We start from the raw sequence: 13240 nt of genomic DNA, 5'->3' as shown, positions 1-13240 counted from the left end.
GAACTTTGCCACTACTTTATCTTATTTCTCTCAACTTCGGGCGCAGCCTCAGTAAAAACAGGCAAATTCCAATTCCGTGTGAGTAATACATTTTTGTTGGAAACGGTTTTTTATATTTAACTTATGTTTTCCTTGTTTTGATACTACGCGTTTTCAAATAATTTTCATTTCATTTTCTTTTTTGAGGGTAATTGGGTTTTTTATGAGTCCATTTCGTTTCCTTCTCGAATTATCCTTTTTGGCAAATCTAAATGAAAGAAAGCATAATAAAAAATGAGGAGCGTTGAAAAAGTGCGTTTTTGTATATATTAAGTGTTGTTGTTGAATAGTTTATGCTTTTTTGGGCTGAGACCAATTTATCTCGCAAAGTTTTGTGGATTCTTTTTTCGTTTTTTCTATGTTTGCCTTTCCTTTTGGTGTTGTGAGCCATATACCTGAAAACGATAGGTCTCAATGCTTCTCCAGGACGTATAACTCCACTTAGATAAAGATTTCAGTTTATAGCTGTTTGTTTTAATGACTTTCAAATTAAAATTTTTAAAACAGTTTTTTTCAACTGTCTCTTTTTGCTTTCAATTTGGTCATCATGTAACTCAATCTCATCGATTATGAAAGTCAATTCCGTTTGATGATTCAACAACTCTTAATGCGCTTTGTTATACGTTGTGACTGATTGCTTCGACCATTCATTTTCAAAACAAATTTTCGAGATTCATCTACTGTTCAATTTTCGGGTTTCTTTTTGTTGCCGTATCTGCGTTGTTTTTTTTATAGGGAAGGCTCCTTGATGTTAGAATCAGAAGAAAAAGATAGATGATTTACAGTTCTTGCGGTAACATCTTATAAGTATAGTGCCTTGAATAGAGTGATGTCGTAAAATTGTTTGAAGTTTTGGCTTCTTTGTGTGTTTGTTATGTATTTGTTATTTTGAGGGTCGTGGCGTGGTCTCATTATTAATAGGCCCAATTGGCTTCCTAAGGTGTTGCAGTTTAATTCATCGCTTTTTGTTGAAATCTTAAATCTCTTATGACTTTTGCAAACATTTGTTTCCAAAACAAGTATTTGGTTTTTGAGATTTGTCAATTAAAAAAGTTTTTTTGGTCAAATTGTAGTTCAGTCTTTGTATACATAGGTCACAACCCCTTTGCAGTGAGCTACAAATTAACCCTTGTAACAGATTTAGCTTCAAACTTTCGTTCCTCGGCTTTTTTACTTCTTTTACTACGAGACTTCATAAAATGTTTGAGATTTTTGTATATTTGTAAATTTTAGAGGATTTTTGTTTTCTTTTTCGTTTATGACAATAATCATAAGTCCCATTGGCTTAAAAAATTTGCGCAATTGAAGATTATATTCTGGTATGTCTCAATTGCTTCCTATGGAGATATAAATGAAAATTTCAGTGATTTCAGTTGATATCTAATGACATTAATAACGGTGAAGTTAATTGTTTCCAAAAATAGAAACGTATTTTTTAACTTTACACCTTTTTGCTATTTTTTCATTTTTGTCGACCTGTTAACCATTTGCATTGAGAACCGTTCCCATATTTTTTCTAATGAAGTATAGGTTAAACTGCTTTGTTTAGATTTTATCTGACGCGAGTTTGATTTTGTTATTTTTTTTTATTGTAGACATCGAGTTGTGGTCGTAAATAATGTTTGTTTTTTAATTTTTTTTTGGTCCTTTTTAGTAGTTCTATTATCAAAAACTGTCATCGGCCCTCTAGCGTGGCATTATTATATTCAATTGGTTGTTTATTGAACAATATCTAAGTTTTTGATCTCTTCATCATTTGGTAGTCAATTATGTTAAAAATGCGGATGAGCGGGGTCGGAACATTATGTGCGTACGCACATTACCGAGCCGCCTTGTTTTATTTAAGGATGCATCGAATCAATACTCGCCAAAATCAGAGCTGCATTCGTGACCATTTTGACATGAAGTTTGACTTTTTTTCATAAACTTCAACTAAATATTTTTTCAATCTGCTAGCTGTTTAAAAATCTGTTATTTTATTTGAAACAAAAAATCTGGTGATTTTTTCTGAAGGGCGGTAAACAGATTAATTAGCAGAATTCAGTACAGGAACCGATGTAAATTGCATATAGTTAAACTAGAACCAATAAAATCCGTTAAGAACCTGCTTTTGAAATTGGACAAGACTGTGAAGCAAAAAAAAGATAAACAGTTAGCCTCAAAGCTATTTTTAAGAAAATGAATATTGGTTGAATACTTGCTCTTCAGCAACAGTTGTAATTCACTTGAAATTACTCTAATAGAAGGCTTCAAATGAGAAATATCACGTTTCGTTAAAGATAACTATAACTTCTGAAATTGAAGCAAAAGAAACCAATTTGCGCGTTCTGTTGACTTGTATTTGTAAAGTCCTAACAATACATGCTATAATTTGAAAATGCAATAAAAATATAAAAAGAGAACTGATAGGAATAATTTCTTTCAAAAAGATAAACTAACCATACGAAAAATGGAATAAGAATTCTATTAAAATCAAGCAGGAGAAAAATAAATGCTGCTAAACCTTTGTTTGATATTAATTAATCTCATTTCATTGACTCGCTATAGTTTTTCGTCATCAATTAATTTCTCACTTTAGGGGGAAAAATATATGCTCTGCTGAATTTATTCTGCTCGTAAGTCTTTTCATCAACAAGGTTGTTAGCTAAACCATTAAAGACCATATCAAGCAAAAAATTGAATTGCGATGATTTTTTAGTTTTTAATTTTTTGAGGAATTACCTGGCCTGCAACAATTAGCTTATTAAAAATTTTAGACTAAACATATGGATTTATAACTAAATCAATTTCTCATTCCTTCACGCACACATTACCATTACGAACGTTTACTGCTACGTCTACTGGTAAGTTTGCGAGTAAATTTACTCTTTTTTGTGACAAATTTTTTTCCTGTCTTAATACGATGTACAAATAAAACGTACTTACAAATTTTGTGAATAAAAAGTCGGTGCCTCATGTGGAAATTTTGCAGAAGGGCATTCTTCTAAATTACCGTAATTAGATATTAATTAATTGCAGAAAAATCCTTCATTTAGGTAATATATTAACTTCGCTTCACTTCGGCATTGCTCCACTTCAAAAAGGATGAAAATTTTGTGAACCTCCTATACCGACCGCAAATGTAACTACATATCTTATATTTTGGAAGTGTTTACCATTTTAATCTATTTAATTGCCGTGTTGAAACTACTTATACGAAATCTGAGCGCTTTTAACATTGGGCGCTTTCAAATTTAAGCTCTTTTCTTTGTAACTATTTGTTTTTTGTACCTGTAAACGCTCGAAATGACTGTTGCTATAAACTTATCGTTATGATTAGGAAACAGCTCTTTGCCTCAGTGTATAATTTTTATGTTCAGAAATAAATCACATCTTACAAATTTAAGGCACAAGGAGCAGTGTGTATTCTCCTTCTGCTTTTCAAAAGAAGTCAGCAACTAAAAGTCCATAGAGTGTCAGGTACAGAAGTTCGAATCTCATTACTATCGATCAATTTTTTGTTTAAGGTACTCTCAACCTAATAAAGGTCTCTAAGTGCAATTAGCCTGCCTGTTGGTGTGGAAGGAACCAATCTGAGAGACAGTGAGTCAGTTCTAAATGGCAGAAGAAAACAACAAAGATCATAAAAGGAGTACATCTAGATCGGGTGGTGGTGCCGGTGACGTCACTTCAGACGGCGAAAGACCCACCACTTCATTCGCCTCAAGGCCAGGTAAAGCTACCCAAAAAACGAGGATGACATGTTGATTCATAAACGCTCATACAATTTGTTTAAAAGAGCTCTTTCACATCCGTAGAAATTTGTTCATTAATAACTCATCCACAGAAATTTAATGAACAAATTTTTATAGTCATGTGTTTATCTTGGCGACCGTTTGTTTTAGCAACTTCAGTACTTTTTGTATAAAAACGCCACTTCTTCATACAAAAAGTGGTACCTGTGGTACAAAAGGCGGTGAGTTGCTAAGACAATCTACCGTGGAGATAAAAAAACATTTTAGAAAAATTTGTTCATTAAATTTCTGTGAATGAGCTGATTAGTAAATAAGTTTTTTACTTTCATTATCATCAAATTTTCTCAAACCAAAGTGGAATAGTTCAAAAAATCACACTTTTCTTTTTAACTCCTTAGTTATACATCTTTTTATGGAATCTTAGTCAATCGCATATTTATAATCAGTTCAAATTATGAACAGATCAAATTGTCATTCCGACACATCTTAAAATTGCAACCCACGCAATCGGGTCTTCATTGCTTCAGTATAATCCTCATGACAAGCCTTATCTTGTAGTTTGGTAGCTAACTTCAGTTTCCTGCACATACTTCAAAAAGGTGATTGAATGAATTATTGCGCGATGATTATTATTAAGCTTATTTGTGAAAATTGGCGAACAAGAATTTGTATGGTATAATACCAATTCCTAGTTTGAGGTCCGCACCCAAATTGAGCTATGATCAGACCCACTCGAACGCACACCCGTTTGTTCCCAGACCGAAAATACAGGGTGTAGACAACAGTTCGAGCGCAAAATAGTCTGGGCGGGCCATGGTGTTACTTAGGTCTGATCAGAGGTCAATTTGGTCTGGAGGGTCTGCTCAGAGTTCACTTCGGTCGGAAAGGTCTGCCCTTAAATCACTTCGGTCAGAAATTTTCTGATCAGAGGCGAATTCGAGAGCACTTGAGTCTTATCAGAGGCCATTTCGTGCGCACTTGAGTCCGAGCATTTTTTTGCATTTTTTCTTATGAGTGTAGGTGGTTATGGCTCTGCCACTAACCAAAGAAAAAGAGATCTGTTCTGAACAGAGACTCATTTGCAGTCCCTTGCTTCCGATCAAATCGATCAGGATAAAAGAGACCTATATAAAAAGGAACCGCAATTTTAGATTCAGACAATTCTTATAAGTAACTGCCAAAATTCATCTATGTTGCCGTTGAATGTAACGATGGTCTGAACAATGAGTCTGGACAATGGTATGAATTTGAGACTGATCATAAGCGCACTACAGTCTGAACCATAGTCTGGGTACTGTCTGATCAAAAGTTATCTTGGTCTGGAAAGTCTGATCATAGGTCATTTTCACTGGAAAATCTGATCAGAGGTCATTTTGGTCTGGAAAGTCTGATCAAATATTATTTCAATCTGGATAGTCTGATCATAGCTTAATTTGGGTTATAATTTGATCAGTTTTATAAAAATCATAATAGTATAAATATAATTATTATACCAAATTAGTATAATCGTTCTTTTATCGCCATACTCCTCAGCATACGCTCAGAAACACATGCATTAACATGCGTTTTGAGGAATTAAATGGGTTGAACTGATCAAATGATCCACTCCATTTGGTAGGGTCGCTGGCTCGTAATCTTTGGTCTGTCAAAACTTGAAGATTTTACTGCTTTTTTGTAATAGTAATCCGATAAGATCAAATGTTACGAATACAAGTTTTTTAGAATCAGTTGCATCACAAACTGCAACAGCTGCAGTTCCTGCCGATGCTGTGAACAAAAGTGCGAGCTCAAACTACGACATTCTAAAGCAACAACTCAAACAGGCTCTCAATGAGATCAGCCGTCAGAAACTACGAAACATCCAGATCCACATGAGAAGAATTGCAAATGTGGACTCCAGGGTCAAATCTAATGACCTCTGGGACCTGTTTATGGAGCATAATTTGTCAATTAGCAAGAAGACGTTCCAATTATTACTAGACCACTTTTCAGATCCATTCGGAATTGAGTACGAGTCTATTCTGAAGCTGATGAGAGACACTCATTCTAGAACAGGTAATTAACCAAATTGCGATGAGCAACTCTCCTACCAATTTTGAGAACACAAAACATAGATGAAATTCTCAGTTACAATTGATATGTCCGTAAAATAGCATGTCAGTAGGTGAAAAATATCACGTGCGTCCGGGAAGCGTAAAATTTTTATGCCCATTACGCTGAGGAGCAGGGGGGGGGGGGTTGCTGACAGAAACAGAAAAGATTGGCTTAGAAGGCGCCACGAACTGTAAGGCGAATAATAAATCATTAATAAAAAATCTTAAGAACCTACTGCGCCAACCTACTGCTCTTAAAAAAATTAAGAGCAGTAGGTTGGCGTTGGGAAAAAGATCAATTATCCCATGCTACTTATATTGAAATGCAAAAGGCTACGCAGAAAGTTGCACTGCGATCACAGTCAAGAGAATGTCTGAAGATGAGCTCAATATGTGTGTGAATGGAGCTAAAAATTCGATTCGAAAAGTAAAGAAAAATGTTCGGAAATAATGTAAGAAGCGCGTTGAAAAGTTCATCGAAACAATACAGTGTATTGAGAGCGTTCCCATTTTAATTAAGCGATGAAATTGCGACGACATTTAGAACCAAAAAGTTATGTTTCATATTAGAATTAGTGATCAGATCTCTCTAGCGCAGTTAATGTCATCTGTTAATCTATTTATGAGTTAACCCTGGAATATACTGTATTTCTGTCATAAAATTGAGTATACATAAGTTGAGCTATTCAGTAAGGAGTGATTATTGCAATAACGGAAATTATCCAATTTAACTGATAAAAATGCAAACGATGAAATCTATGCGGCGTTGTAGGGCGTGACAGTGTGCAGGCCAAGTACCAGGTATCACGGAAAGAAGAGAAAAAAGAGCTGATCCTGGAGAGCGATGCAGATGCTCATCTTCTGGAGCAGATTAGACAGAGATTCAAAGCCAACACTCTCACCCAGTTCAGTCTTAGTGTGTTTGAAGAACAGCTGGAACAGCTGGACTACACTAAGAGTGGAGTACTGTCCAAAAAAGAGGCGAGTGTTAAATAAAACCAGTTCGTTCGTTATCGTACCGTAAGTGTCGCTTCCACTCCAACTCAATTTATGTTAAGACCTTAGAAATTTAGTAGTTGAGATCAATATGGACTATAAATACAGGGTACAGCAAGTTATATTGATAATCAGGTTTAAGTTTGACAGTACGGTGCAAATTTGTTAGCAGTGATGATGTTGAACTGAAATGAATCTATTTTTCCGTTAAAAGACGCGATGCTGTAGGCTAGGTGTCTTTGCACTAACTCTTGCGGTTTTAAATGTTTTGACATTGAAGAGCGAAACGGTAGCAGCATTTTAACTATAAACAACAAAGCGAGATGTCTTAGTTCAGGGAGGCCAAATACTGCATTTTTAAACTCAAATCCAAAATTGACTCTTGTTTGACAGCAACTGCAATAACTAAACAATCGTGAAAAAATCACCAGCCAAACTAAATCAGTATTAATACACTGTCTTTGTTGCACAATTGTCTAAGTTTGATTGCCGTAACATAGTCGCCCTGTAAATTAGCCACCCCTCGCCATAGCAAAATCTAATATTTTAATCCCTTCTCGACTGCTATGAAAATAACTCAATCCTACCCTTTCATTTCTCTTCTAAATAAGTTGAAGCATGAATTTTGGTCCTCATTAGGCCTTTAACGCTGCACTCGGACCTGCACTCAATATCTCACAAAATTTTTCTTGAAAAAATTACAAAATATGGATTTAGTACGGAATCAATTGCAATGCTAAAATCGTTTTTGTCTAACAGAAAACAATGCGTAAAGAACGGCATTGAATATTCGATTTGGGTGACAATCAATCACGGAGTACCTCAAGGAACGGTTATCGGACCTTTAGTTTTCATGTATATCAACGATTTCCCAGAAAAAATGAAAAAAAAAGAGAGGACGTTTTAAAGTTTGCAGATGACAAGCATTATTTGTCATTCCAAATCCGATGAAAATCCCATGCAAAACTATCAGTGTAATTGAACAGACTGACAGTTTTATGAGGCAGAATATGCTAACTTGAAACCGAGATGAAACAAGAAATTGTGGTTTTCTTAAAAAAAATGGTGAATCAAAATTTGAACAATTGCATTATAATGGAATTTTCATAGAACCAAAACAAGCTGTCGTTATTTAGGTATAATGATTGATCTAAACTTTGACATACAGCTAAACACAACGTTAGCAAAAATCGCAAATACGTTTAGGTCGATTTGCTTAGAAGACATCTTCTACCATTAAAAACAAGAATCCGTTTTTTTAAATCACTTGTTTTGTCCCATCTCAATTTCAGTGCAATTTTTTCCCAATCTATCGGTTATATCATTTCAGAGAGTTAATAGACAAATAAACTGGAGAAAAAAAGTTCGCCACCAGCGCAAAAAGTTTGACAGTGATAGAGATCTTTATATTGAAAGACAAAATTTTACCCGCAGAGCTTTTCATTGAAAAAGTTTGTCTTCCTGAATTTTTTGATCTCGCTCACGATATAAATAGAGCAGTCAAGAAACCAAAAATTCCTCAGTCACGATTTTCGAAAAATACGGATTGACCAAAAACTCCAAAACTGTCCAGTTTTTTTCCAAAGACTAAGTGCCAATCCAAATGGATTGACAGGTCACTGATCAGAAATTTTTCTAGGAAGTGGAATAATTTACCAATTGAGATCCGGAAAGAAAAAAACTAAAAATAAATTTAAGGATAAACTAAGCAGCGAAATGGTCAAACTACACGGACTCCATTAGATAGAGAAGTAAGAGGCTTTAGGAATTTTTTCATTTTTTCTACTGAAGTATAAAGACAAAACTATTCATATATTCACGAGGCGATTTTGAAAATGTAAATATTTAGCCAAACATTTTTGTTGAGGTTATAACTTTAAGTTTACAATTTTGAAGATTAAAAGAACTTCTTCCCGTGCCAGCACACGAAGACCTTTGGGAGTCTTAGGATTATGTTTTAACATATAATAGACCATCTTATAATTCGAGAATTCGATCCTGTAAAACATTGGAAGTAGCTCTAGCCGTACTCTAACAAAAATGCATCGTACTTCGAGATTATTGATATCACGCCAACGTATAGAGTCAAAGAATTTGCTGCCTTTTCAGCACATTTTTTCGAAAAAAAATTCAGTTCATCTGGTTTTTCACAAGCAAACAATTTTAGACGTGTGTCTTAGAGAAAGTTTTGTAAAATAACTGGAATATTCTGTCTGGAATGACGTAAAAATCAAAAATTGAAAGGTCACATTTTGATGACACAGTAGTGTCTGCCCACTGGCTTTAACCAACACCTGTTGCGATAATAGCAGTTAAATAAACTGCCAGTTTAATAAATTATAATGACCGATAGACACTAGAAAAACGCTTCAGCATTAGACTACGAGTTTATCACACTCTTTTATTGCCACCGTTACTAAGTAAACAGTGGCGATAAAATAGTGGTGACAAACTCGTAGTCCAATGATGGAAACAGTTTGATAAAATTGTCGTCTAAAAAACCAAACATGATCTCAACAGGTGTTGAATAAAAAAATTACCACACGGTTGTTATTGCCCTCGAAGTTATCATAACACCTCGGTTTTGCCTCGGAGTTTGATAACTTCTCGATGGAGATAACAACCGTGCGGTAATATTCATTAATCAACTCTCGTTGCAAGAACAAAAGGTGCACAACTTATCAATCCAGTAACACGTTGTCGCCCAATGTTATCACAATTTTATCACCAATGTTACCGCATGAACATTGGCGATGAAAGAGTATGATAAAATCCTAGTCTAATCACGGCAGTGTGCCGTAAGTTATGCAACTGTTGTAAACCCAACAAATGCTGTATAAAAACATTATAACATGAAGGGTTGTTACCGCCCTCTCAAAGTTATGCCACAACTTGTATTCACCTCGGAGTTTCATAACTTCTCGACGGCAAAAATAATAGTGTGGAAGAATTCATTGTTAAAATTGCTTGCGAAGCAACAACCAACAATTGTACATCGTTGTTTATAGCCGATCAAACAATCTCTCCTTCAAGAGCTAGTAATTTTAAAACATCTGCTCGTTTGAAAAATGGTTTCACTGGTGTGATAAAAACGAGTGATCATTAATTAATAGCCGCAAAACAATAGCTGAGACTAGTATAAGCATTCTCTTAATTTTTACTACTTGAAGAGGAGTATTGAGATTCTAGAGTTTTTTTTTGCTGAAGCAAATTTGCTCATGATTTTTACTGTCGACTTTTGTTTTTGAACATTGACTTCTGTTTCAAACAGTGGACTTTAACAGTAGTTTAATTACTAACACATAGTGAATAGGTACTGCTGGTAAAGCTCATGGTCTAAAGGTCAAACTGGTTTTCTTCTCATAAGAATCCCAATTTCAGAATCCGCCACCTATCTACCCCCTACCTACTCTGCCAACATAGCTAACCCCTCTCCCACCTACCTGCCCCCTCCTTCACATGTCTACAGCCTCAGCTGCCTTCTGCCACCTGCCTCCCCCTATCTACCTCCCCTCCATCTACCTACATCCCCCAAGAAACAACCTCCCCCACCCACCTACCTGCCTCACTCCACCTACTTCCCCAACTACCTCCCCTCCTCGCCTAGCTACCCCCTCCTACCTACTTACCCCAATTACCAAACCACGCCCTCAAACTAAAAAGTGGGAAGTTTTTGTTTCAAAACACCATAGTTCTTTTAGGCATTTTATAAATCTCTTTGATGTTTTGAATCAATTTTGTCCCCCTGTTTAGTGGGCCTATAATTTTTACGCTCCCAAGTGCACGTGCTATTTTTTTACAAAGTAACGTGCTATATAACAACATAAAACTTATAAATAGGGGTTATGTTGCACTTTCTACCGGCTATGTTTTTTATTTCGTCATCAAGATTTTTTTGCAACCATATGACGTCACAATAACCTAAAATCTGCTTTTTGTTCTTTCGTTGCTGCAATTTGAACTGAATTGCGTGCGTAACGTCACTTATTACTCCTATTGGAGCAAATTTGTTTGCTCATTCGAGTGGTTAGTTTTTTTGGTCACACGTGACTTACCTCACTGTAAGAACGACTTCTTCACTCTGAATTTGATTTCTCTTTACTTGAATTCAAAGAGACAAGGTCAAGTGAATATGTGTCACTCTAACTCAAGGTTTTTTGAGGGATGCTAATAGAGGCAGCAATCGGTTATACAGATTCTTAATCAAAATATAACCTCTCGGATTTAATAGAGAAGTTTTTTTGTTCTGATTTTTTCACCATCTTTTTGAGACTGCAGAAGATCTGCGACGCTATCGCAGTTGTTTGGCAATCTGCCAGCTATGTTTTCTTTAACCAAAAATTTTTTAATGGGTTTGAATAAAGTAATTATTAATTTGGAAATCAAATTTTTGATGTAAAGCGTCCACAAATTGTCTTAATAATGAAGTCACTTTCTTCAGCCAATTTGGTAGGCTCAATTAGCAATTTGGGTACTTTTATCAATTCATACACACTTAAGAATGTCATAATCTTTTTGCTAAAAATCTATTGTTTTCGCTAAGAAAAAAACACTGTTAAAATTAAGTTTACTGAAAAGATTTTTCAAAGTGTACAAATGTGCTCAATTAAATGGCTAGAAAATGGTTTTCTTTGAAATTGCTCTCCTTGACTATTGACTCAAGGGATTCATTTTCCTCATGCAGCTTAGTACGTGGAAAACAAAACAGCAGGGCTGAAATCTTTGCGTACTTCGAGTTATATCTGAATTAAGAAGGGCCCTGAAAAGTGTTATGTCTCATTAAGATGGACTGATATTATTGGAAACGTAAAAATGAATAAAATATACATACACTCAAAAACTGTGGCTTTGCTTCAAAAAAAACCATTGCTAGTGTTGGAAACTGCACCACGAAGAACCTAGAATAATTAAACATTCCAAACTAACATTGGACTTCACATGCAGCTAGAAGGCTCTTGGCAGTTAGAATCGCGTCTACAGATTAGAAGTAGTAATATCGCTTCGATAGCGGAAATTAACAGAGATGCTTATGCTTAAAATCTTGGGATAACTGTTTTCCTATTAATTGGTTATTCTTTTTCAAATTTTTAAGTTAAGGGGTGCACTCAAATGTCTACGTTTCTTATTCTTCCCAGCTGTTACCAAAAATGGGTTCAATTTTTATCTTTCTGGTTTTTCAAGTAAGTTGAAACGTAAATTTTTCTCTTTCCCGTGTTATAAAATGAATGGTAAAACCACCATTGTGTTGTAAAGCTATCATACAAAAATCAACATAAAAAACTGTTTGAAAAAACAGATGAAATAAAAAAATATAAAAATACAAAAATCAATTGTTTTTTTTTGACGACACACCAGTGTTTTCGCAATTGCAATGTTGATTGCTACTGGTGAACCTAAATGTGGCATTTATAATTGTTTTGCTTTTATTATCACACTTTTTATTAAATTTTTTAAATTGATTCAACCCAGTGGTTTGTTTGTTTTAACTACTACTATAAACGATTCACAGTTTTTCTGAGAAACAATTCTTACAAACAATTGTTCAGCTGTTATAAAAAAGATTCTATTCGTATTTCAAATGATAATGAAACAAAAAAAATTATTATGATACTGTCCACATTTACGGAACTATAAGTACTCTTTTTCAGATGCAACTCAGTTAATTGGACAAGCGAAGCAAGACAGATTGTTATTTAATGACTGTACTGTTCAAAATATACGTGAATAACTGGTTTTGCGGTTGAACCATTTTGATGGTGTCATCAAAGTATCAAGCCACCGTCTAGTAAATCTTTTTGATTCTTTTATCTGCTATCGCAAAAATCGCTGTGCGTAAAAACTGATATGCATGCAGTTTGATCTTTTCAATCGAGAGCAGAAAAATTGCGATAAAAGTCACATAAACATTATTTTGATGGTGATGCAACCGATTAAGTAATGGCAGATTTTCCTGGTTTAAATTTGACCTTGCAAAGCGGCAATTATTTAGGCGTTCTCACTTTTATTATTCAAAAATATGAGTGATTTTGAAAGCTTGAACTCGAATTTGAGCGCTTATTTTTAGTCATGCTGTAGCAGTTAAGGAGGCAAAAAAGGGAGTGAACGAGAAGGTTTGAGCATGTGAATTTTTCTACGACTTAAAGCAATGAATATGTTTTTGAAATTTTGCTAGTGTTCACTTGTTTCAATATCAGTTTTCCCTTCACTGTCTGTACAATTCTAAGATTCTTACTATTCAAAGAACTTGAATTGTATCGGGGCAAAGTCTGTTTCAAAAATTGGTTTACACATTTTAGTGATTATTGAAGTCAAATTGGAGTATTGATTTTGGTCACGCCAAAATACCAAGTGGAGTGAAACAGCGAAATAACAAGTCAT

At 34.8% G+C, this 13240-nt stretch overlaps 1 protein-coding gene across 5 annotated transcripts in view; it reads left to right on the top strand.

Annotated features, from left to right (window-relative positions):
• Positions 1 to 13240, top strand: part of LOC142339326 (uncharacterized) — a 116068-nt gene that overhangs the window by 22511 nt on the left and 80317 nt on the right. For all 5 annotated transcript variants that reach the window (XM_075389293.1, XM_075389296.1, XM_075389295.1 and 2 more), the window contains exons 2-4: positions 3546 to 3751; positions 5496 to 5828; positions 6639 to 6847. In XM_075389293.1, coding sequence (XP_075245408.1) covers positions 3637 to 3751; positions 5496 to 5828; positions 6639 to 6847 — 657 coding nt within the window. In that variant the 5' untranslated portion in view covers positions 3546 to 3636. The remainder of the gene's footprint in view (positions 1 to 3545; positions 3752 to 5495; positions 5829 to 6638; positions 6848 to 13240) is intronic.

The sequence above is a fragment of the Convolutriloba macropyga genome, chromosome 5, assembly GCF_964194025.1.
Source record: "Convolutriloba macropyga chromosome 5, txConMacr16.3, whole genome shotgun sequence".
Classification (NCBI taxonomy): domain Eukaryota; kingdom Metazoa; phylum Xenacoelomorpha; order Acoela; family Convolutidae; genus Convolutriloba; species Convolutriloba macropyga.
This window is presented reverse-complemented; position numbering and strand designations above follow the sequence as displayed.